The sequence below is a fragment of the Schistocerca americana genome, chromosome 3 (genome assembly GCF_021461395.2).
Source record: "Schistocerca americana isolate TAMUIC-IGC-003095 chromosome 3, iqSchAmer2.1, whole genome shotgun sequence".
Taxonomy (NCBI): domain Eukaryota; kingdom Metazoa; phylum Arthropoda; class Insecta; order Orthoptera; family Acrididae; genus Schistocerca; species Schistocerca americana.
In genome coordinates this window covers 333,261,686-333,287,576 of record NC_060121.1, presented here as the reverse complement: position 1 = coordinate 333,287,576, position 25,891 = coordinate 333,261,686, and the positions used below count along the sequence as shown (strand labels likewise).

The following is a 25,891-nucleotide window of genomic DNA, read 5'->3' as shown; positions in this document are numbered from 1 at the left end:
GCCATAAAACAAAGTCAGACAGGCTCGCGAAGTGTCGTGCAAAGCTGTAAGAGTCTTGAGAAAATCATGAGCAATTTTTCATTATGGTAACTGTCCTTGTTAATAACAGAATACAGCACTTTTCTAGACCATAACTACACTGAAGCGCTAGAGAAACTGGTATAGGCATGCGTATTGAAATACAGATACGTAAACAGGCAGAATACGCCGCTGCGGTCGAAATGCCTGTATAACACAAGTGTCTGACGCAGTTGTTAGGTCGGTTACTTCTGCTACAATGTCAGGATATCTAGATTTAAGTGAGTTTGAACGCGGTTTCATAGTCGGCGCGTGAGCGATGGGACCCAGCATCTCCGAGGAAGCGATGAAGTGGGGATTTTTCCGTACGACAATTTCACCAGTGTACCGTGAATATCAGGAATCCGGTAAAACATCAAATCTCCGACATCGCTGCGGCCGGATAAAGATCTTGCAAGAACAGAACGAGACCAACGACGACTGAAGAGAATCGTTCAACGTGACCGAAGTGCAGCCCTACCGCAAATTACTGCAGATTTCAATGCTGGGATATCATCAAGTGCCAGCGTCCGAACCATTCAACGAAACATCATAGATATGGGCTTTCGGACACGAAGGCCCACTCGTGTACCCTTGATGACTGCACGAAACAACGCTTTACACCTCGCCTGGCCCGTCAATACCGACATTGGACTGTTCATGACTGGAAACATATTGCCTGATCGGAAGAGTCTCGTTTCAAAGTTTGTCGAACGGATGGACGCCTACGGATAAGGAGACAACCTCATGAATCCATGGACCCTGCATGTCAGCTGGGGACTGTTCAAGCTGATGGAGGCTCTGTAATGGTGTGGACCGTGTGCAGTTGGAGTGACATGGGGCCGCCTGATACGTCTAGATACGACTCTGACAGGCAACACATACGTAAGCATCCTGTCTGATCACCTGCATCTATTCATGTCCATTGTGCATTCCGACGGACTTGAGCAATTCCAGCAGGACAATTCGACACTCCACACGTCCTGAATTGCTACAGAGTGGCTCTTCTGAGTCTGAAAACTTCCGCTGGTCGTCAGACTCCCCAGACATGAATATTAGTGAGCATATCTGGGATGCCTTGCAACGTGCTGTTCAGAAGAGATCTTCACGCCCTAGTACTCTTAAAGATTTATGGACAGCCGTGCAGGATTCATGGTGTCAATTCCCTCCAGCACTACTTCAGATATTAGTCTATTTCATGCAACGTTATGTTGCGGCACTTCTGCGTGCTCGCGTGGACCCTACACGATATTAGGCAGGTGTACCAATTTCTTTGGTTCCACAGTATAATTGTAATGACACACCACAGTCCCGTTTGGTTGCCCCGTGCCCACTAAGCCGAAGAAAACTTTAGAGTCATTACAATATTTTCTAATTTATTAAAATTCCTTCGTCAGCAGAAAGATGGTAAGCACACGGATGCTGAAGTTAGCGAAAGTATTTCGTACTGTTCGAGATTTGCGCTTATTAAATAAAATACCCGCCTCTGAAGTACTCGGACAGTCACGCGAAGGAATTTTATCAAATATAACTCATGCTATTTTTATCATTGCGAATACATTGCCAGAACTAAAGCAGCATCAGGAGTGATTCAAAGAAGTGTGATAAGATGGCCAATTTTCAGGTGATATATATAACAAACCAAGAATGATGCTGTAGTATATCGAGAGGTTGTAACAATGGAAAATTGTACTGAAATGCAGGAGGATCTGCAACGAATTGACGCATGGTGCAGGGAATGGCGATTGAATCTCAATGTAGACAAGTGTAATGTGCTGCGAATACATAGAAAGGAAGATCCTTTATCATTTAGCTACAATATAGCAGGTCAGCAACTGGAAGTAGTTAATTCCATAAATTACCTGAGAGTAGGCATTAGGAGTGATTTAAAATGGAATGACCATATAAAATTAATCATCGGTAAAGCAGATGCCAGACTGAGATTCATTGGAAGAATCCTAAGGAAATGCAATCCGGAAACAAAGGAAGTAGGTTACAGTACACTTGTTCGTCCACTGCTTGAATATTGCTCACCAGTGTGGGATCCGTACCAAATAGGGTTGATAGAAGAGATAGAGAAGATCCAACGGAGAGCAGCGCGCTTCGTTACAGGATCATTTAGTAATCGCGAAAGCGTTTCGGAGATGATAGATAAACGCCAGTGGAAGACTCTGCAAGAGAGACGCTCAGTAGCTCGGTATGGGCTTTTGCTGAAGTTTCGAGAACATACCTTCACCGAGGAGTCAAGCAGTACATTGCTCCCTCCTACTTATATCTCGCGAAGAGACCGTGAGGATAAAATCAGAGAGATTAGAGCCCAGTCAGAGGCATACCGACAATCATTCTTTCCACGAACAATACGAGACAAGAATAGAAGGGAGAACCGATAGAGGTACTCAAAGTGCCCTCCGCCACACACCGTCAGGTGGCTTGCGGAGTATGGATGTAGATGTAGAATTATAATGGGAGATTTTAATGCAAACGTAAGACCATGATGGTAAAATCAGAAAATCTCGAGCCCAACCGGAGGCTTAGCGACAGCTATTGTTCACATATTAAACAGGAAAACGGACCGTTGGGCTCATGTGGGTTAAGACCACCTCCCCCACTACCCAAAGTACGCCTTACTAAAAGCTTTTATATTATTACTTTGTCTGCATCCATTTCTACGTTTCTCAGATAAATTTCGGAAAATAAAGTAGCATGAAAATTGTCTAAAGTGGTAAAGAATTATAGAAAATTACAAACTATAAGGGGCGATAATAAAGTCTCCATCTGAGAGCGTAACTGCAGCGAATACGCTAAGTAGCGCGACTCCGACGCCCGCGACGCACGTATATGAGCACCGACATGGAGGCAAGGGATTAGTGTGGAATTCATGTCTTTCCGACGTGCGTGCCATAAATGTGGAAACGTGAACTATGGTGACGTTATTATCAATGCGTCCAAACAGGACTAACATCCTATTGTTCTTTTCTTGGCTGCAGATAGACAAACGCCGGTAGACACCGATCGGAGACTGAAGAATGTGTATGAGGCTGCATGTCTGTTGAAAACCATCGTTGTGTAATGGTGCGCTGTTGCTTCACGGTTACACACGTCCCCACCTCGCAAATGTAACACAGAATTTACAACTCAAGTGGGAGACACTCGAGCACCAGCCCTATAGTCCTGATACCTCCGTACTTATCACGCCTTCGGCCCCTTGAAGAATGCCCTGAAGGATCAACGATTCCTGGCGAACGAGGATGCGCATCGGGCAATTGCGGACTTCTTCATGCAGCAGGAAATGGTGTTTTATCAAACACCTTTTCTCGGTTATATTGCTTTTCACAGTATATATAAATGACCTAGTAGGTAGTGTCGGAAGTTCCATGCGGCTTTTCGCGGATGATGCTGTAGTATACAGAGAAGTTGCAGCATTAGAAAATTGCAGCGAAATGCAGGAAGATCTGCGGCGGATATGTACTTGGTGCAGGGAGTGGCAACTGACCCTTAACACAGACAAATGTAATGTATTGCGAATACAAAGAAAGAAGGATCCTTTATTGTATGATTATATGAAAGCGGAACAAACACTGATAGCAGTTACTTCTGTAAAATATCTGGAAGTATGCGTACGGAACGATTTGAAGTGGAACGATCATATAAAATTAATTGTTGGTAAGGCGGGTGCCAGGTTGAGATTCATTGGGAGAGTCCTTAGAAAATGTAGTCCATCAACAAAGGTGTTCCACTTCAAATCGTTCCGTATGCGTATTCCCAGATATTTTACAGAAGTAACTGCTACCAGTGTTTGTTCCGCTATCATATAATCATAAAATAAAGGATCCTTCTTTCTATGTATTCGCAATACATTACATTTGTCTATGTTAAGGGCCAGTTGCCACTCCCTGTACCAAGTGCCTATCCGCTGCAGATCTTCCTGCATTCCGCTGCAATTTTCTAATGCTGCAACTTCTCTGTATACTACAGCACACTGGATTCACGCGGTATACAAGTAAGAGAGAAGATAAAAGCCTGTGTCGATCCATAGCACCAACATGGCCACAGAACTTACATCTTACGGATGGATTAACGTCTGAAATGTTACGTAACGAGATACCTTGGAAGCTATGAGATTTAACGCACGACAACGAGGCATTGCTAATCATTAATTGCACTCGGACATTTCTGCACCCTTTCTACTTATACTCCGCTCAAAATGTCTCCCACCGCTGGATTCGAACCAGCTATCCGTACTAGCTTGTGCGTTACCTCTCTCTGTTATGAAGTCCAGTTCAGATACAGTGGATGGACAAAAACGTGGACACACCGCGAGAAATGCATCCTTGAACATGAATACAGGTGCTAGCCAAGTCTGCAGGTTGCACCGTGTGTTTGACCACTAATAGTAACTGCGTAATGTCCTCAATATGTTGCAAATGTCATCGTGGTCAGGAGTGTTACGTGTAGTTGTGAATGCATTATGTCGGAGCTCAGAACATTCGGTTTTTGGTGCTCATATTGTGGGTGCTTTCATAATCGAGGCAGCCGAAATGTTTAGTATTCCAAGAGGAACCGTATCGAAGATTTACATCGCGTACAGAGAAAGCCGAGAAGCATCATCCACCAAAATGAAATTTTCACTCTGCAGCCGAGTGTGTGCTGATATGAAACTTTTTGACAGATTAAAACTGTGTGCCGGACCGACGCTCGAACTCGGGATCTTTGCCTTTGGCAGGCAAGTGCTCTACCATCTGAGCTACCCAAACACGACTAACGACCCTTCGTGACAGCTTCAGTCCCGCCAGTGCCTCGTCTCCTACCTTCCAAACTTCACAGAAGCTCTCCTGCATACCTTGCAGAACTAGCATTCCTGGCAGAGTGCTAGGCGCAGGAGTGCTCGTTTCGCAAGATCTGCAGGGTAGCTTTTGTGAAGTTTGGGAGGTAAGAGGTGAGGTACTGGCAGAATTTAGGCTGTGAGGAAAGGCAAAGGTTCGGAGTTCGAAATTCGATCTGGCACACAGCTTTAATCTGCCAGAACGTTTCATCATCCCCTAAGTCACAGCACGACGAAGGTATGTGTGCCGCGCGGGATTAGCCGAGCGGTCATAGGCGCTGCAGTCATGGACTGTGCGGCTGGTCCCGGCGGAGGTTCGAGTCCTCCTTCGGGCATGGGAGTGTCCTTAGGATAATTTAGGTTAAGTAGTGTGTAAGCTTAGGGACTGATGACCTTAGCAGTTAAGTCCCATAAGATTTCACACACATCTGAACATTTTTTGAAGGTATGTGTTGAGTAATGATGACGGATGGTTATTGAAGAGAATTGTGACTAAAAATTAGAGAACGACCACTGGAAAACTCAAAGTAGAACTGAATGTCGCACTCGCACTCGCGAACTCTGTCAGCACCAAAAGAACATGCAGGGACCCCAGAGCCAGGGAACTGCAGAGCGAGCTTAAATTTAAAAAAAATCAGTCACCAGTGATGAAAATGTCCGTCTCAGGAAAACGTGGAGCCGAAGCCATGAAACTCGGACTATAGAACAATGCAAGAATGTCATTTGGTCCGATCAGTCTTGTTTCACACTGTTTTCAACTTCTGGCGGAGTTTACGTCTCAAGAGTGAAACATGGTGGGGGTTCAGTGATGATTTCGGCAGTCATATCACGGTATTCCATGGTTCACATTGGTTACTCTGCAAGGTTGCTTTACGTCCAAGGATTATTTTTTGTTTGGTTTGTGGGGCGCTCGACTACATTGTCATCAGCACCCGCACAAAGTCCCAATTTGTACACAGTCAAATTTTTGCACAGTCCAATCTAGCTACTGTCTCGAAAGATGATGATGATGATGATGATGATGATGATGATGATGATGATAATGATGATGAGGATAACACAAACAGCACCGGGTAGAGAAAATCCCCAACCCTGACAGGAATCGAACCCGGGACCCCGCGATCCAGAGGCAGCAACGCTCGCCACTAGACCGCGAGCTGCGGACATTCCACGGATTATGTGACCATTTTAGCTGATGTGTCCGTTCCATGGAACAGCGTTCGTTCTCCAATGGTGATGCTGCGTTCCAGGACGACGGCCCCTGCTCACACAGCTGACATCGTTCGGGAATGGTTTTGTGAGAACAAGTTGAACGTCGCATCTCCCCTGATCACCACAATCACCAGATCTTTATATTGTTGATCCTTTGTGGTTTACACTCGAGAGAATGGTGTGTGATCGCCATCCACCACCACCCTTACGAGAACTTGCCACTGTTGTGCAGGAAGAATGGTAAAAGATTTCCTTGTACATTACACAGAACCTGTTGTCATCCATTCCGAAACCACTGGAAGCTATTTTAGATTACAACGGTTTTCGTACACTGTATTAGGCGTGGTAATGTGTTGTGTACTTGGCGTTTCCATATTTTTGTCCGCTCCCCTGTATTAGCCATGGAGATAAGTTTCCATATTTTTGTCCACCCCTTGTCCGGGGTGTTGAAAAAGTCTCTCCGCAGTGCCGTATGACTGTTCGCCTGCATGGGTTCCTTCCCTTCAAATCGATGTTAGTGTCGGAACGGCCCACACAGCTGTAAGGAAAAAATTAGAACTTTTCCCATACAAAGTGACAGTCGTGCAAGAACTGAAAAATACTGATCGTGGAAGAGACTGCATTATTGTAAATGGTTCAAAAATTCCGTTCAACAAAATGGGAGGGATATTCTTAATCAAACGTTTTTCATTGATGAGGCGTGATTACATTTATCCGGGTACATGAACTCGCAAAATTCTCGTATGTGGAGTACTGAAAATCCATTGTGTATTCATAAGTGACCACTTCATTCTGTGAAAATAGGAGTTTGGATTGCAATTTCTAGATGTCGGATTGTGGGTCCCATATTTTTCAATGAAACAATAAACGCACAACGATATTGCAGTGATATTCCGTACCCAATCATAGGAGAACTTGTGTAAAGTGAAATACTGAACTGTTATTTTCAACAAGATGGTGCAACCGCGCATACAGCTCGCGTTTCAGTGTCACTGCTTGCTGTTTCTGGTGATCGCATAATTTCACAGAGACTTTGGCCTCCACGATCGCCTGACCTAATACCACCTCACTTTTTCTTCTGGGGTGCAGCGAAAGCAACTGTCTATAAAAACCGTCCAAAATCCATCGATGGATTGAAAACTGCAATATCCTCTTTCACTGCTTCTGTTACAGAAGAAATGTTACAGCTTGTGTTTGGAAACATGATTAGACGAATTGAATTGTGTATGCAACAACAGGGGGGACACTTTCAACATTTAATGTGAAAATTAGTAAGTGAAAATGAATTTTCAATAAATTAATAACTTGTATTTCACTGAGTTTCATTTCGGTATATTCACTGCGACATACGGCACGCGCGGCTAACAATCATACGGCACTGCGGAGAGACTTTTTCAACACCCCGTATTATCTGTGCATACATGTTACTAATATAATTTTCACAGATAGAGAAGGAGTGATTCTGATTGTAAGCTCATCCTATCAGAATCATCGTGCTACTGCAGTCTTACAAGAAGTCCCACATTTGTGAACGGCCGTGAGACTGGGTCCGTAACTAGGTACTAACCTGGCGGAGGATACACCAATTGTCGTCTGTTAATCTCGTTGCTCAAGGATGGCGGCTGCTGCTGCAATTGAAGTAATCGCATAAGCCCTCTTGAAATGTGACGGTTTTTGCCAGTAGGATACCTTCACTCTGTCTACCCCGATGTTTGCTTTTCCGAAAGGAATTCGTCATTACTTAAGTCATCGCCGAGGGCCTGTGACTGAACATCGCACTTCAGCGTGCGACCAACAGGTGCCGGTAACCACTTTCCATGCACCCATTTGACTGCCTATCTAATCTGACGCCGGCAAACAGGTCAGCAGAACACATGCGAAATCAGTTGCGTCCTCAGTTCTCGGCGTCACGAAACCGTCATTTCGTGTCATGAGCGATAGAAAGGCTGCAGAACGTCAGAAATAACAGCACAAGGGCAGCTACATTTCATGTCGATCCCTGTGTGTCAACTGACTCAGGGAGTCCAGTAACGCATAGTTAAACTAACCGACGAGATCAAAATATGTGTACATGTACACAATAAATTTTTGACAGTGTTGTTCGGAGAACACTTTTTGAAAAGCTGTAACTGCTGTTATTGTTGTGATCTTCAGGTTCAAATGGCTCTAAGCACTATGGGACTTAGCACCTGAGGTCATCAGTCCCCTAGACTTACAACTACTTAAACCTAACTAATCTAAGGTTGGTTGGTTGGTTGTTTTGGGGAAGGAGACCAGACAGCGAGGTCATCGGTGTCATCGGGTTAGGGAAGGACGGGGAAGGAAGTCGGCCATGCCCTTTGAAAGGAACCATCCCGGCATTTGCCTGGAGCGATAGGGAAATCACGGAAAACCTAAATCAGGATGGCCGGACGCGAGATTGAACCGCCGTCCTCCCGAATGCGAGTCCAGTGTCTAACCACTACGCCACCTCGCTCGGTAACTAATCTAAGGACAGCACACACATCCATGCCCGAGGCAGGATTCGAATCTGCGATCTTCAGGTCCCAGATTGGTTTGGTGCAGTTTTCCAAGCTAATCTGTTCTGTGCAAGATGCTTCTTCTCTGCGTAACTACGGCATCCTACTAGTACACCCATTTGAACACGGTTTCTATCAAATGATCCCTTCCTTTAGCCAAGTTTTTCAGTTCCTTTTCTCTCCTATTCAATTCGGTAGCTCCCCATTAGTTCTAAATCTACCCGTCCAACCTCCAGCATGCTTCTGTTGCCCCAAATTTCAAAAGCTTCAATTCGTTTTTTGTGAACTGTTTCATCGTCCACGTTTCACTTCCGTCCAAGACAACATTCCAGATAAATATCTTCGGATAAGATTTCCTAACACATGAAATTTATATTCGATGATAACAAATTTTTCATTTTCAGTGATGCTTTTCTTTCTATTGTCAGGCCCGTGTTTTACAACCTCCCTACTTTTTCTCCCCAACAGCAAAACTCATCTACAACTTTTAGTGTTTCTCAGCATCGCCTTAGTCAATGCGACTACATTCCATTAACTCTAGGAAGAAGCGTTAGGCAGGATGCCCGAATCACGGAAGATATCCGAAGAAGACTGGCACAGACAAACAAAACCTTCTTCATTAAGAGTGCTCTACAAATATCACATATTGATATAGAAGTTGAGAAAAGGTTCCTGAAAGTGTACGTCTAAAGCTCCACATTGTATGGAAATAAAATGCGGAACATCAGAAACCCGGAGAAGGGGAAACTGGAAGCATTTGATACACACTATCTGATCAAAAGTGTCCGGAAAGCCATATATAATGTGAAATTGACCATTAATGTCACGAGAGGTTGCCCGCCAGTATAAAATCGGGAGAGGGCGGGGGGCATTCTGTTTTCAGTAGATACGTAGCAACAGCAGAATGGGTTGATCAAGAGAGCTGAGTGACTTCGAAAGTGGGCTAATCATTGTATGTTACCAGAGTGACAAATCCATCAGGGACATTTCAACCCCTAAGCTGTCTAAGTCGATTGTCGGTGATTGTGAAGTGGAAACATGAAGAAACACAGTTAACCCAAGATACGCAGACTTCACGCACTGATGGACAGGGAGCGTCAAGCATAGGGCAGGGTGATCAAAGATAATTGCATTAAATCAGCGGAAGCAATCACTCGTGAGGTGCAAAGTGCTGCCAGCAGTCCAGCTAGATCAAAGACTGTAAGTACAAAGTTAAAAAGAGTAGTCTACCAGCCCCTCGTTAGTCACACATTCCGTGGACGCTAAGCGATGCTTACGGTGGTGCAAAGATCCACGCCACTGGACAGTGGATGACTGGAAACAAGCGATTTGATGTGATGGATCACGATATACCCTGTGTAAATCCGATGGGAGGGTTTAGGTTTGGCGAATGTCTGGAGAACATTAGCCCCCATTACCCGTAGTGCCAACAATGAAGAACGGAGGTGGTGGCGTTACGATAGGAGTGTTTCTCGTGGATAGTGTGTGGACCCATTATTGTGCTGAAAAAACGCTAAATGCGGAAAGATATGAGCACTGTTTACAGCATTATGTACTCCGTACAGTAGAGGAACAGTTTAGAGACGTAAAATATTAAACTAGTATGACGTTCCCCCCGGGTATGCACTTGCCCATACCACACAATTTTTTCCCTTGGATGCTGTCGCACAGTTACTCAAGATAACACTAGTAGATTTGTGTCTTTCGCCAGTGACGCACTAATTAAGCAGCCGTTGACAACTTAGCCGCCGGCCGGAGTGGCCGAGCGGTTCTAGGCGCTTCATTCTGGAACCGCGCGACAGCTACGATCGCAGGTTCGAATCCTGCCTCGGGCATGGATGTGTGTGTCGTCCTTAGGTTAGTTAGGTTTAACTAGTTCCAAGTTCTAGGGGACTGATGACCTCAGATGTTAAGTCCCGCCGGCCGGTGTGGCCGTGCGGTTAAAGGCGCTTCAGTCTGGAACCGCGTGACCGCTACGGTCGCAGGTTCGAATCCTGCCTCGGGCATGGATGTGTGTGATGTCCTTAGGTTAGTTAGGTTTAAGTAGTTCTAAGTTCTAGGGGACTGATGACCACAGCAGTTAAGTCCCATAGTGCTCAGAGCCATTTGAACCATTTTTTTGTTAAGTCCCATAGTGCTCAGAGCCATTTGAACCATTTGAACAACTTATCCCCACAGGAACTCTGTAAAGGCCTCCGTGACTATAGATCATCGCAACACAACAAGGTTGATAAACGCACAAACTTCATATAACAGTTTCAGAAATATTTAGTACACAAGAAGAATAAAAAGAACACTGTTACGTTACAAATGAGTCAGAAAACAAACTCTGAAAATGAGATTATCATGCCACGATGGTCATACACTGTGACAAAAAGTCATGTGATAGCGATATGCACATGTACGGATGGCGGTATTATAGCGTGCACAAGGTATAAAAAGACAGTGCACTGGCGGAGCTGTCATTTGTAGCCAGGTGATTCATTTGAAAAGGTTTCCCATGTGGTTATGGCCGCACGACGGGAATAAACAGACTTTGAACATGGAATGGTAGTTGGTGCTGGACACATGGGCCATTCCATTTCGGAAACCGTTAAGGAGTTCAATATTCTAAGATCCATAATATCAAGAGTGTGCCGAGTCTACCAAACTTCAGGCATTACCTGCCAGCTTCTGTGGCCGAGCGGTTCTAGGCTCTTCAGTTCGGAACTGCACTGCTGCTACAGTCGCCAGTTCGAATACTGTCTCAGGCATGGATGTGTGTGATGTCCTTACGTTAGTTAGGTTTAAGTAGTTCTAAGTCTAGGGGACTGATGACCTCAGATGTTAAATCCCCTAGTGCTTAGAGCCATTCAGGCATTACCTCTGACCACGGAAACACAGTAGCCAACGACCTTCACTTATCGACCAAGAGCAGCGGCTTTTGCGTAGAATTGTCAGTGCTAACAGACAAGCAACATTGCGTGAAATAGCTGCAAATATCGATGTGGGACATACGACGAACGTACCCGTTGGGACAGTGCGGCGAAATTTGGCGTTAATGGGCTATGACAGCATGTGATCGACGCGATTATCTTTGCTAACAGCAGGACATCACCTGCAGCGCCTCTCCTAGGGTCGTGACAATATCTGTTGGGCCCTACTCGACTGGAAAACGTTGGCCTGGTCAGATGAGTCCCGATTTCAGCTGATAGAAGTTGATGGTAGGGTTCGAGTGAGCCGGAGGCTCCACGAATCATGCACCCAATTTGTCAACAAGGCACTGTGCAATCCGGTGGTTGGTCCGTAATGATGTGGGCTGCGTTTACATGGAATGGACTCGGTCCTCTCTTCCATCCGAACCGATCATTTACTAGAAATTATTATTTTCGTCTGCTTGGAGATCATTTGCAGCCATTCATGTTTCCAAACAACATAACATTCTGGACAATTCGAGAAAATCATTTCGCCACCCAGATCGTCCGACATGAATCTCACCGAACATGTATGGGGCATGATCCAGAGGCCAGTTCGTGCACAAAATCCTGCGGCTGCAACACCTTCGCAGCTGTGGACGGCTGTAGATGGCTCAATATTTCTGCAGGGGACTTGCAGCAACTTGTTGAGTCCATGTCACATCGATCAAAAGGAGGTCGGACGTTATGTTAGGAAGTATCCCATGACTTTTGCTACCTCAGTGTATTACTTGTATCGGTCGTTTGTAGCGGTACTTTCATTCGGCCTCCAAGACTGATTGATGATGTGGAAACAATGCGTCGGCTGCTGGGGCAATGCATAGTGTTCTGAGAAATGAATGATTCGTGCGTGAACTTCAGAGCGGCGCTGATGTCGCTTACCAGTGTCGAAAGAATCTCCATCTTGTTGGTTGAATTTGGGCTGCTCCTCCTGAAACACAAAGGGCAAAAAACACAATTACAAACGAGATGCAGACATTTCACAGCACCTGAGACGCCGTAAAGTACTGGCCACTCCCCGCATTTCATTCTTTTCATTTACAGTACAGCCAGCCATTGTCCGAGAATGTTAGGTACGTCTGGTCGTTAGTCTTAATTAAAATCTTGTGAGTCTTTTTCATGATTTTTTGTAATATACCTGAAAATCTGATGTTATACTTCGGAATAACGCCAATTAACATGGAAACCCCACCCACTAAGTAGTCAACAGAAACTCCACAAAAACCACTAAGCTGACGAATATGGGTACTGCACCTTTCCACAATCATATATAAATCATATAAATCCCCAGCCTGACTCAACCTCTGTTATGCAAATGTAGCATGCGGATTCTGGAACGCCAAACGCCCGGCCTAGCTGTTCGGGTCCTCTTACCCGCCAGTACGCGAATTCTCTATTAACTTATGAAATTCCTCACCGTACTCTTCCATGACCCAACATATACGAAAGTACTATATTACCCGTAAACTTAACACTAACCCCCTTATATACCATTCCCACAGGCAATCTACATAAACTCATCACTTCATTCATTTCTGTGTAAATACTGTAAACGACCGACAAATCAGTGTTTTATCTTTTATCCAGCGCAACTCACCATTTGTGTTTTACTTTTCTGCAAACATGCTGTTTTTAACGTCATTTACAAAATTTAAACTGCTTTAAAATGTTTAATGTCGTTTGACTGAAGTGCGGCGAATTGTAACCACTGACAACCCAGTTGCCCCTCCCCCCCTTTCCACGCCAACGTGGGTCAAGGGGTAACGGAAGAAAAAACTGATGTGAGACTCCTTTTCGTTCCTCACATTGGACTTCCATTTGGGAGGACGACGGTTCAAATCCGCGTACCGACTATCCAGATTTTGGTTTGCGTGATTTTCCCAAATCACTCCAGGCAAATGCCGGGATGGTAGCTTTAAAAGGGTACGTCCGGTTTCCTTCCCCATCCTTGACACAACCCGAGCTTGTACTTCGTCTCCAATGACCTCGATGTCGACGGGGCGTTAAGTCCTCACCTTTGCCTTTTTATTCGTAGGCGTTTTGCGACCGGCGGGAATCTATGTGGCGTGATTGATTGTCTACGTTGAATAGACTGAACGACTACATTCTGTGACACTGTATACCACTAGATAGGATGAAAATGTCCGTTCTTTTGTTTTCATTACTGCGCAGTTTCGGATGTGAAGCTGTTTTCAGGTATTTTTATCATGTCATTAAAATGGACTAACTTGATTAGAGTCAAACACATTCTTCAAATCCACAGCAAAAAAATGATGACAGTTTGGCAGACTTGACAAACAGAGTTTATTTTAGTCTTCTTTCTTCTTGCACGTCCTGTGGATCACAACCCACAACTTACCTTGATGTGGAACGTATAAGTTTACAAATAAGATATTTGTTCTGTGATGCATAGCTACATATCAGGATTCTCTGTTTTAAAATTAATCTTCAACTAAATTTTATAATTGTAAGCCAACCACAGGCATTTTATCCATTCAGAAATTCTTCGATACAGTAGAAGGAGTTGTCAAGTAGAAATTATTTCAATTTGTTCCTAAAACTTTAATTATCTGCGAGCATCTTTAATTTACAAGGAAGGTGGTCACATATTGTTATTGCTGCATACTTGGCTCCTTTCTGTGCATGAGTAAGGTTATACAGTAGATAGTGGAGACTATTTTTGTTCCCAGTTTTTTGAATTGTATTATTATTTTCAAATTATGCCTTATTCTTTATAACAAACTTCAAAAGAGAGTAGACGTATTGTGATGCTGTTGTTAGTATGCTTAATGTTCCAAACGGTTGCCTACACGAAGATCGAGGATGGACCTCAGCTATTATCCTCGTATCATGTTACTGTACAATGAATACTTTGTGTCTACGTGTGGAATTGCTCCAGAAAATACAGCATATGGCATCAGTGAATGGAAGTATGCAACGTAAGCTAATTTTATAATGCAAGACATGACACTAAATGTGTTTCAAACAGCGCTGATGTAGCATACCTCTTAGCAGTGTAAGATCGTACAGGACTGTGTATAGTTACATGAGGCAGCAGCAATCACAGATGTGGAGTACTGTTGCGGAAACGTAGCGAAAGGGAAGATGAAACTTTGACGTTCCATTTTAAACCATAGAAGGATGCATCACTGTCAACAATGTACCTCTATGGACGAGATTAACAAATATTTCCCGCTTATAATACATTGTTATATCTGCAAAGAGCGAAAAATTTTCTCACAATTGCCACATGTCGCAGATTTGTAACGCTTCAGATTACAAGTATAGAAGGTGACGTCGCACTGCGACAATTTATTGAACCACGGGAGCGGTTCTATATTGGGAGTTCTGTGTAGCATGGACGTACTTTTTTTGAGCTGTTGATATTTATGATTAGCAAGCATATTTTTTTAAACGATTCAGATTTGTCACGTTAGGTATTCGCAAGAAAACTTTTATTTTTATAGAAAACTAGCTTTTTACCTGCCCACATACAGCGATGTCACATACATTGCACACACATATGCCTGAATCTCTGCTGTTTTACACCATAAACTCCAGAGAGGATGCTAACCTACTTCTTACTACTCAGTAACTCCATCTCTACATCTACATTTGCATCTACATAGATCTTCCGCATTTACGGTGCGTGACAGAGGGTACCCTGTACCACTAGTAGTCACTTCCTTTCCTGTTCCACTCGCAAACAGAACGAGGGAAAAACGACTGTACATACTCCGTATGAGCCCTTATTTTTCGAATCTTGTCTTGGTGGTCTTTACGCACAATGTTTGATGGCGGCAGTACAATCATTCGGCACTCAGCTTCAGATGCCGAATCTCTAAATTTTCTCAATAGTCTTCCTCGAAAAGAAGGTCGCCATCCCTTCAGGGATTGCCATTTGAGTTCCCGAAGCATATTTCGTATCACTTACGTGTTTTTCGAAGCTACCGGTAAGAAATTTAGCAGCTTGCCTCCGAATTGCTTCGGTGTCTTCCTTCAGTTCGACCTGCTACGGATCCCAAACACTCGAGCAGTACTCAAGAATAGGTCGCACCAGCGTTCTATATGCGGTGTCCTTTAGAGGTGAACCACTCTTTTCTAAAATTCTCCCAATAAACCGTAGTCGACCATTCGCCTCCGCTACCACAATTCTCACCTGCTAATTTCATTTCATATCGCTTTGCAACGTTACGCCCACATATTTAAACGACTTGACTATGTCAAGCAGGACACTAGTAGTACTGTATCTGAACATTACAGCTTTGATCTTCCAACGCATCCGTGTTAACTTAAATTTTTCCACATTTAGGGCTAGCTGCCATTAATCACACCAACTGGAAATTTTGTCTAAGTCGTCCTGTAACTTCCTACAGTCGCTACCCTTCGATACCCTACCGTACACCACAGCATCATCAGCAAATAACCACAGATTCCTCCCCACCCTGTCTGCCAAATCATTTATCTACACAGAGAAAACAGCGGTCCTACCACACATCCCAGACGCACTCCTGACGATACCCTTTCTCTGATGAACACTCGTCGTCGAGGACAAGAAGTCTTCGAGCAACTCACATATCTGTGAACTTATTCCACATGCTCGTACCTTCGTTAACAGCCTGCAATGGGGCACCGCGTCAAATGCTTTCCGGAAATCTAGAAATATGGAATCTGCCTGTTGCCCTTCATCCTTAGTTCTCAGTATAAGTGAGAAAAGGGCAAGCTGAGATTCGCACGAGCGATGTTTTCTAAAACCATGCTCAAGGAAGTTTGTTATATTCGAACTGAGAAATTGTTCAAGGATTCTGCAGCAAACAGAAGTTATGGACTGATCATTAATTTTGCGGGTCCGTTCTTTTACCTACTTATACACTGGAGTCACCTGCACTTGTTTCCAGTCGCTTGCGACTAGTGCTGGGCGAGAGATTAGCGATAAATGCAAGTTAGGTAAGGGGCCAACGCCGTAGTGTACTCTTTGTAAAATCGAATTGGTATTCCAGCCAGACCTGGTGATTTATTTTCTTTCAAATCTTTCAGTTGTTTCTCTACGCTAGGGATGCTCATTATTATGTCGTCCATACGGGAGTCTGTCGTATGGTCAAATGACGCTATGTCTGTACGATTCTCGTGTGTGAACGATTTCTTGAAAGTGAAATTTAAAACTTCGGCTTTCGTTTCGCTATTTTTAACTGCCAACTACACCACGGTGAACTCACACAGCTTTTAACAATAGTACCAAATCTTAGGATATCTTGATGGCTTTTACCGCCGATGAGCCATGTGGCACAATCTTTAGCCCGAAACACATCGACAAAAACAAGAACTCAGAGCAGTAGAGAGAAGCTAGTGCCACTCTTAGCTTACTGGGAAGTGACGTAAAAATGATGTGTTGCTCGATGGGGCCATGAAAGTCGATAGTAGCCGACAGATGAAGAATTCTGGAGACGCCATGTTGGATTTCGTCGTAATTCATCGTTTGCGTATTATTACCTGTGTGTTAAGACAGCATGACGTTTCAAGAAAACGGCACTTTGAAGTTTTTATCAGACACATCATTCTTGGTGTGATACTTCTTAATTACATGCCAGTTAATGATACATCGGCGGTAAAAGCCTTCAGGAGATTCTGAGGCGAAAGATACCGTTGTTGAAAGTTGTGTGTTTGTGTGTGTGTGTTCGTGGCGTAGTGGTTAGAGGCATTGAGTTACGAATAGGAAGAAGGAAGTTCGCATACTTTTCATCTTCAAGTTTGTAACATATTCTGGGATTTGCTTATGAAGGCGACAGAAGTATGTTCTGTAATATTCGATGTTATCTAAACTACTATATAAAAACAAGTTGTTGTTTAACTTTTTACCAAAGATCTCTAAAAGTACTGGACCAATTAACTTCACGATTTACTTCAAATTTTTACATGATACTCTAATGAACATTCGAATGGACAAATTTAAGTCTATTTGCTGATCTTCATTCTCCTATTTCTTTCTCCTTTCTTCCACCTACTTCATCACACCCTGTCCCAACTGCCTCCTCACGCTCTGTACCTCTTCCATCTCCCTCCTCACAACCTATCCCTCTTCCACCTGCCTACTAACCCTCTCCATCTGCCTTCCACCCCTTCCCCTCCCCCCTACCCTCACTATCCATCTCCTCCCCCCCTCTCTCTCCCCGTCTCCTCCTCTCCCCTCTCTTGGTCCACCCTCACTGTCCTCTCTCTCTCTGCGTGCATCTTCCTCTCCATCTTTGACCATCTGCCCCTCCTAATCTCTCTGTCCATCTCCTTTTGCCCCTCCCTCTGTCCATCTCTTCTCCCACCCTCTCTCTTTCCATCTAGTCCTCCCCCTTCGTCATTCTGCTATTCCCCTCTCCCTCTGTCCATCTCCCACTCTTCTCTCTGTCCATCTTCTACTCACTCCTCTCTTTGTTCTTTTACTCCAGTCCCCCTCACTGACCATCTCGTCCTCGCCCCTCTGTCCATCTCCTTATGCTCCTCTCTCTACCCATCTCTTCCTCCACCCTCTTTCTGTTCAGCTCCTCCTCTTCCTTCTTCCTCTGTCCACCTCTTTCTCTCCTCTTTCTCTTTCCATTTCCTCCTTCCCCCTCTCTTAGTCTATCTCGTTCTTTCTAGAAAAGGATTGATATGCGTACAAAGTTTGGTTGAAATCGATCCAGTGGTTTAGGAGGAGATTTGGAACATGTATGTACATACATCCATATGTATACATCTATTTTTATTGTATACATAGATTATTCCTGCAGCATTTTATGGATAGGAGTGGTACCAGCTCATGTGGCAGAAGGAGCACATGGAGAGAATGATCATAGTTGCCTGGGTGCCTCTTCCAGTGATTCTTATGTTGAAGATCACGATGATGTTACAAGCCAAGAAATTGAGGTAGTACATCAAGCAATTCTAAAGACGGTACATTTTTAGCTCTTACATCTAGGTTTGTAATGTAGCGTTACTTAGAACTGTTTCTGTATTCGTAATTTCAAAGGACACCAATTTGCAGACTTTTTTTGTAGCTTTCAGGACCAAGTTGTTCACCAGGATACTGTTATATACAGATAAGTTGTGTCTGAGAAGAAGAAGCAGATGCAAAACGCCGAACTACAAGGAAAGTCCATCGGATGTCCGCCATAAGTGTAATGTTGATTTGTGCATCGGAAGAAAAACAATTGCTTCTGGACTTCTACAAAGAATAAGAACTATTCAGGTTTTATATGTTGTAAAAGCACTGTTTCAGAATTACGTCCCAATAGCTACTGTAAGGTGAGTTTGTCCAAATTATACTGTGTTTTGACAAAAGAAGCAAAATTGAACCGTCAACAAAAGAAATGTAGCCGTTACTAAAAACTGATGACTACTCTCCAGATGAGGAATGTTTTAACAACTGAGACAAAAATAAATTTCCAATTCTGTTGCAGTTTCAGGGAAATCCGGTAACACTGTGTATCTTTAATAATGAACGTTGGGACAGAAACATCTCAGCTATATACGACACATCAAAAAAGCACAGCAAACAGTGTACCATCTTTCCATTACTGTCCTGTACAGACTGAGAAAGTGTATCTTCTTACCAAATTATCTTTCAATTCATCGGTGATACTGACTTTGACGGACAACTAGCACGGTTCTGCAAGTCGTCAATGCGTTCGCATTATCAGAGTTACCAAAGGGTGTTATTGGGTCAGTTCTACTCTGAAGCGAAAAGCTGCATTGTTTTATTAGAAACAACAAATTTGATGCCTGTGTATCTGTGGATAACAAGGCTACAAAAACCTGATAGTCATTACTTTATGAACGGTTTGAGACTACTCACTGGGGTTGAAATAAATTATTAATATATAGAATCTATCTTTGATACACCAAAAGAAATTAAGGTGAAGAAAATCACCACTTCCCTCTGGGGATAGGAGGTGCACTATTTGCTGCGAACTATTTTCATAGTCCTCAGATGAAGAAAAGGAAGAAAGTCCTTGGGTAAATTTAATTCCAGTCGCTCACTATTAAAAATACAAAGGGGTTATGGAATTCTGCCGAAATAGCAACAGACTTCAAAAAATGGTTCAAATGGCTCTGAGCACTATGGGACTTAACATCTGAGGTCATCAGTCGCCTAGAACATAGAACTACTTAAGCCAAACTAACCTAAGGATATCACACACATCCATGCCCGAGGCAAGATTTCAACCTGCAACCGTAGCGGTCGCGCGTTTCCAGCCTGAAGCGCCTAGAACCGCTCTGCCACAACGGCCGGCAGCCACAGATTTGTCGAGCTATTTTTGTCTGAATTGTTAACCATTTGTCATTTGAGAAAGAAACATCAGCTATGAAGAACGGCTACATTTCTCTTGTTGACAGGTTTAATTTTGTTTCTTTTGCCAGAACACAGTATATCTTGGACAAACTCGCCTTGCAGTACCTACTACAACGTAATACTGAAACAGTGTCACACTGAATAAGGAATTGCCGACCAGAAAGGTCAATAGCTCATGGAAAACCTTAGAGTTTCGGTTTGCAGTAACATAAGAGAAGAAATTTCACAACTATTTTGATTCTAGCAAATTATCTTTTCAATAGCTGTTGAGGATTCTTAAATATTTACACTGCTGGTTGAAAAAATCAAATAAAGACCATACCTTCCGCTATGTCGCCATAGTGAAGAAAGTTCCGTATGTCAAGTATATAGCAAAATAGTCTCCTCTTTCCAGGATATCACTTACCAAAAAATCGTATCAATATCTCAAACGGGTTAGGATATATGAGGGATGTTGTGAATATTTCATTCTATCGCACTTGAGATCGAAAGTGAACTTCTTACATAAATTAGATTTTCTTGAGACTGAAGATAGAGATAGGCCTAAAGAAAAATTCAGTGTCTTAGCTCAATTTCATTTTCAGCAAGATAGGGTGTTTATGCAGCAAACACAATTCATAGTAACCCATATTTATCATCACAAACATTTTCGAATTTCGCGCAGCGTCTTACTTAAATGGGAATATTACATACATATCACCATTAGCGAGATGATGGGCAATTCACCATGAAGCTGACATACACACATCAAAAAACGGTTTGCATCATCCTGGTTTCCAGAACGCCTGAAGATAGACGTTGACTGTGGATATTGTATCACAGACACAGTCCCTTTGACTGTTCAAAGATGTAACTAAACTCACCCAAAGATGTACACAACGATGCATGAGCAGCACCTATTAGCCGGAGAGGGTCCGACAGCCGATCAGTTCCAGTCATTCCACCAGGACCTGAGGTAGGCAGCTCGTGTTGTCTGTAGTTCAACCACGCCTAGACGGTCAATAGCACGGTTCGATCGCGACGGCATTGTTACTTTGTGCCAGTAAGGGCTCTCAACACGGGAAGTGTCCAGGCGTCCCGGCAAGAACGAAAGCGATGTTGCTCGGACATGGAGGAGATACAGAGAGACAGGAACTGTCGATGACATGCCTCGCTCGGCCGCCCAAGGGCTACTACTGCAGTGGATGACCGCTACCTACGGATTATGGCTCGGAGGAACCCTGACAGCAACGCCACCATGTTGAATAATGTTTTTCGTGCAGCCACAGGACGTCGTGTTACGACTCAAACTGTGCCCAATAGGCTGCATGACGCGCAGCTTCACTTCCAACGTCCATGGCGAGGTCCATCTTTGCAGCCACGACATCATGCAGTGCGGTACAGATGGGCACAACAAGATGCAGAATGGACCGCTCGAGATTGGCATCACGTTCTCTTCACAGATGAGTGTGGCATATGCATTCAACCAGACATTCGTCGGAGACGTGTTTGGAGGCAACCCAGTCAGGCTGAACGCCTTAGACACACTGTCCAGCGAGTGGACCAAGGTGGAGGTTTCCTGCTGTTTTGGGGTGGCATTATGTGGGGCCGACGTACGCCGCTGGAGACCACAGAAGGCGCCGTAACGGCTGTACGATACGTGAATGCCACCCTCCGACCGATAGTGCCACCATATCTGCAGCATATTGGCGAGGCATTCGTATTCATGGACGACATTTCGCGCCCCCATCGTGCACATCTTATGGATGACTTCCTTCAGGATAACATCGCTCGACTAGAGTGGCCAGCATGTTCTCCAGACATGAACCCTATCCAGCACGCCTGGGATAGATTGAAAAGGCTGTTTATGGCCGGCCGTGGTGGCCGAGCGGTTCTAGGCGCTTCAGTCCGGAACCGTGCGACTGCTACAGTCGCAGGTTCGAATCCTGCCTCGGGCATGGATGTGTGTGATGTCCTTAGGTTAGTTAGGTTTAAGTAGTTCTAAGTTCTAGGGGACTGATGACCTCAGATGTTAAGTCCCATAGTGCTCAGAGCCATTTGAACCAGCCATTTGGCTGTTTATGGACGACGTGACCCACCATCCACTCTGAGGGATCTACGCCGAATCGCCGCTGAGGCGTGGGACAATCTGGACCAATAGTGCCTTGATGAATTTGTGGATAATATGCCACGACAAATACAGGCATGCATCAGTGCAAGGGGATGTACTACTGGGCATTAGAGGAGCTGGTGTGTACAGCAGTCTGAACCACCAAGTCTGAAGGTCTCGCTGTATGGTGGTACAACATGCAATGTGTGGTTTTCTTGAGCAATAAAAATGGCGGAAATGATAAGTTGCTCTCTCTTCCAATTTTCTGTACAGGCTGTTCAAAATGGTTCAAATGGCTCTGAGCACTATGGGACTTAACTACTGAGAAGTGTTGAACATTTTAAATTAGAAATCAACTGAATATACCCGTGTAACCAAATCTGGCATAAATTGCCGTCTGATTTGAAATTAATTTTTCCGTTTTTTGCCAGCCCTAAAATTTTGCCGTCCTAGGCGGCGCCTAGTCCTGCCTAATGGTAGAAAAGCCCCTGAGCATATGTACTGATTGAAGATACGCAACGTAACCTCTCTATCACGTGAAAAAAGCGCAGCAAGGTATTGTAATGTATTTGCTGACGAACTAAAACTGTTCGTAGGCCGTGCTGGATGTAAACGGCTGGTAAGTCATACCAAAGACTTTGAAGAAGAAGAACGAGAAGGAGAAGGAGAAGGAGAAGAAGTGACCATGCACTGGGAAAGATGGTTTACGTACCCTCACTCACAACCATAATACATAGAAGGCGAGGTAAAGAGAGAGATGTACATCGATCAGCCATAACATTGTGACCACCTAACCAATAGCCAATTTGTCCACCTTTATGCGGATAATAGCGGCGATGTGTCGTGGTATGGAAGCAATGAGGTACTGGTAGGTCGCTGGAGGGAATTGGCACCACATCTGCACACACAAGTCATCCAATTGCCGTAAATTCTGGGGACTTGTGTGATGAGCTCTGATGCCAAGTTCAATCACATCCCAAATGTGTTCGATGGGGTTGAGATCTGGCGAGCTAGGGGGCCACGACATCAATTGTAACTCGCCACTGTGTTCCTTGAACCACTCCATCACACTCCCGACATAGCATAGCACAGCGCATTACCTTGTTAAAAATGCCACTGCAATCGGGAAACATGATCGACATGAAGGAGTGTACATGGTCTGTAACCAAGTATATGATACTCCTAGGTCGTCATGGTGCTCTGCACTAACTCCACTGGACCGATGGATGCTCACGTGAATGTTTCCCAGACCATAATGGATCCGCCGCCAGCTTGCCTCCGTCGCGCAGTACAGATGTCAATGAGCTGTTCCGCTGGAAGACGACGGATTCGTGCCCTCCCATCTGCATGATGAAGAAGCTGTCGGGGTTCATCAGTTGATGCAATGGTGTGCCAGTGCTCCAACGTCCAGTGGTAATGGTCACGTGTCCATTTCAGTCATAGATGCCATGTCGTGGAGTTAACACTGGAACATGTATGGGTCGTCGGCTGCGGAGGCCCATCCTTAGGAGTATTCGGTGCATTGAGTGTTAGGACTCACTTTTACTCCGCCCAGCATTAAAGTTTGATGTTAGTAGCGCCACAATTCGCCGCCTGTTCCGTTTTACCAGTCTGCCCAGCCTACGTTGTCTGACATCTGCAACGAGAGGTGGCCACCCAAAAACATGCACGACATCTGGACGTGGTTTCACCTTGCCTTCGCCACGTGTTGGAAACACTCACGACAGCGCTTCCCGACAAACCGTGCAGTTTCCGAAATGCTCGGGCCGAACCTCTGGGCCGTCACAACCTGCCCTCGGTCAAACTCAGATAGAACGCATGCATTCCAATTCTAAACACGAACAGCACGCTCACTGATACTAAGTGCAATGTGCGCTGTGTCTGACTAGCAGTCATTCTTCACCAGGTGACGCTGTTATCGCCTGGACGTGTTTGTATTGACAGGAGGTCGGTGGACATAATGTTCTGGATGATGAGTGTATGTAGCTTGTGTAGTGATACAGGAGTTGCACAGTATCATCGAGAACTTCGTCGTTTACACGATGGATGGTGCTACGTATGCGAGGTGCATTCAAGTTCTAAGGCCTCCGACTTTTTTTCTAATTAACTACTCACCCGAAATAGATGAAACTGGCGTTACTTCTCGACGTAATCGCCCTGCAGACGCACACATGTTTCACAATGCTGACGCAATGATTCCATGGCAGTGGCGAAGGCTTCTTTAGGAGTCTGTTTTGACCACTGGAAAATCGCTGAGGCAACAGCAGCACGGCTGGTGAATGTGCGGCCACGGAGAGTGTCTTTCATTGTTGGAAAAAGCCAAAAGTCACTAGGAGCCAGGTCAGGTGAGTAGGGAGCATAAGGAATCACTTCAAAGTTGTTATCACGAAGTAACTGTTGCGTAACGTTAGCTCGATGTGCGGGTGTGTTGTCTTGGTGAAACAGCACACGTGCAGCCCTTCCCGGACGTTTTTGTTGCAGTGCAGGAAGGAATTTGTTCTTCAAAACATTTCCGTAGGATGTACCTGTTACTGTAGTGCCCTTTGGAACGCAATGGGTAAGGATTACGCCCTCGCTGTCCCAGAACATGGACACCATCATTTTTTCAGCACTGGCGGTTACCCGAAATTTTTTTGGTGCCGGTGAATCTGTGTGCTTCCATTGAGCTGACTGGCGCTTTGTTTCTGGATTGAAAAATGGCATCCACGTCTCATCCATTGTCACAACCGACGAAAAGAAAGTCCCATTCATGCTGTCGTTGCACATCAACATTGCTTGGCAACATGCCACACTGGCAGCCATGTGGTCGTCCGTCAGCATTCGTGGCACCCACCTGGATGACACTTTTCGCATTTTCAGGTCGTCACGCAGGATTGTGTGCACAGAACCCACAGAAATGCCAACTCTGGAGGCGATCTGTTCAACAGTCATTCGGTGATCCCCCAAAACAATTCTCTCCACTTTCTCGATCATGTCGTCAGACCGGCTTGTGCGAGCCCGAGGTTGTTTCGGTTCGTTGTCACACGATGTTCTGCCTTCATTAAACTGTCGCACCCACGAACGCACATTCGACACATTCATAACTACATCACCACATGTCTCCTTCAACTGTCGATGAATTTCAATTGGTTTCACACCACGCAAATTCAGAAAACGAATGATTGCATGCTGTTCAAGTAAGGAAAACGTCGCCATTTTAAGTATTTAAAACAGATCTCATTCTCGCCGCTGGCGGTAAAATTCCATCTGCCGTACTGTGCTGCCATCTCTGGGACATATTGACAATGAACGCGGCCTCATTTTAAAACAATGCGCATGTTTCTATCTCTTTCCAGTCCGGAGAAAAAAAATTGGAGGCCTTAGAACTTGAATGCACCTCGTAATTATGAGGGTTGCCCAGAAAGTAATGCGCTGCATCTGAAAAGATTTATGTCTCTGTATGTATTTTTGTTTGCTACTAAGCAGGACAACCACGCTCTTAAGAACGTCTTAACATTAGTTGACGTTTTTGGATTCGGCTGCTAGTCACTATATGCATATCATTATACACGGACCAGTCACGTTAACGTGACCACCTGTCTAAAGCCTGAATAACTATCTTTTACAGTTCAGACTGTCAGGAAGAGATTCAATGCGGTTCTGGAAGGTGCTGACAAGGGTGTGAAACCATACCGCCTCGACTCCAGTGCCTTGGCCAGCTGCACTAGGTTTATCAGTTGAGGAGCCACAGCGCAAACAGTCTGATCGAGGTGGTCCCACAGATTCTCGACTGCGTTTTAGTGCGGGGGATTTGGTGGCCAGGGCAGCGCAGCACTCTGCAAATGACTCACGTACATTTCCAGCTGTGTGACATGCTGGGAGATGCCATTGTGCCGAAGAAAACAATTGCATGCAGGGGTGCACATGCTCCCGAGGATA

The 25,891-nt window shown here is 44.6% G+C and overlaps 1 protein-coding gene across 2 annotated transcripts in view; it reads right to left on the bottom strand.

The window, feature by feature from the left end:
* LOC124607222 (receptor-type tyrosine-protein phosphatase N2) overlaps positions 1–25,891 on the bottom strand; it is a 445,587-nt gene that overhangs the window by 122,944 nt on the left and 296,752 nt on the right. For both annotated transcript variants that reach the window (XM_047139493.1, XM_047139494.1), the window contains exon 9: positions 12,447–12,495. In XM_047139493.1, coding sequence (XP_046995449.1) covers positions 12,447–12,495 — 49 coding nt within the window. The remainder of the gene's footprint in view (positions 1–12,446; positions 12,496–25,891) is intronic.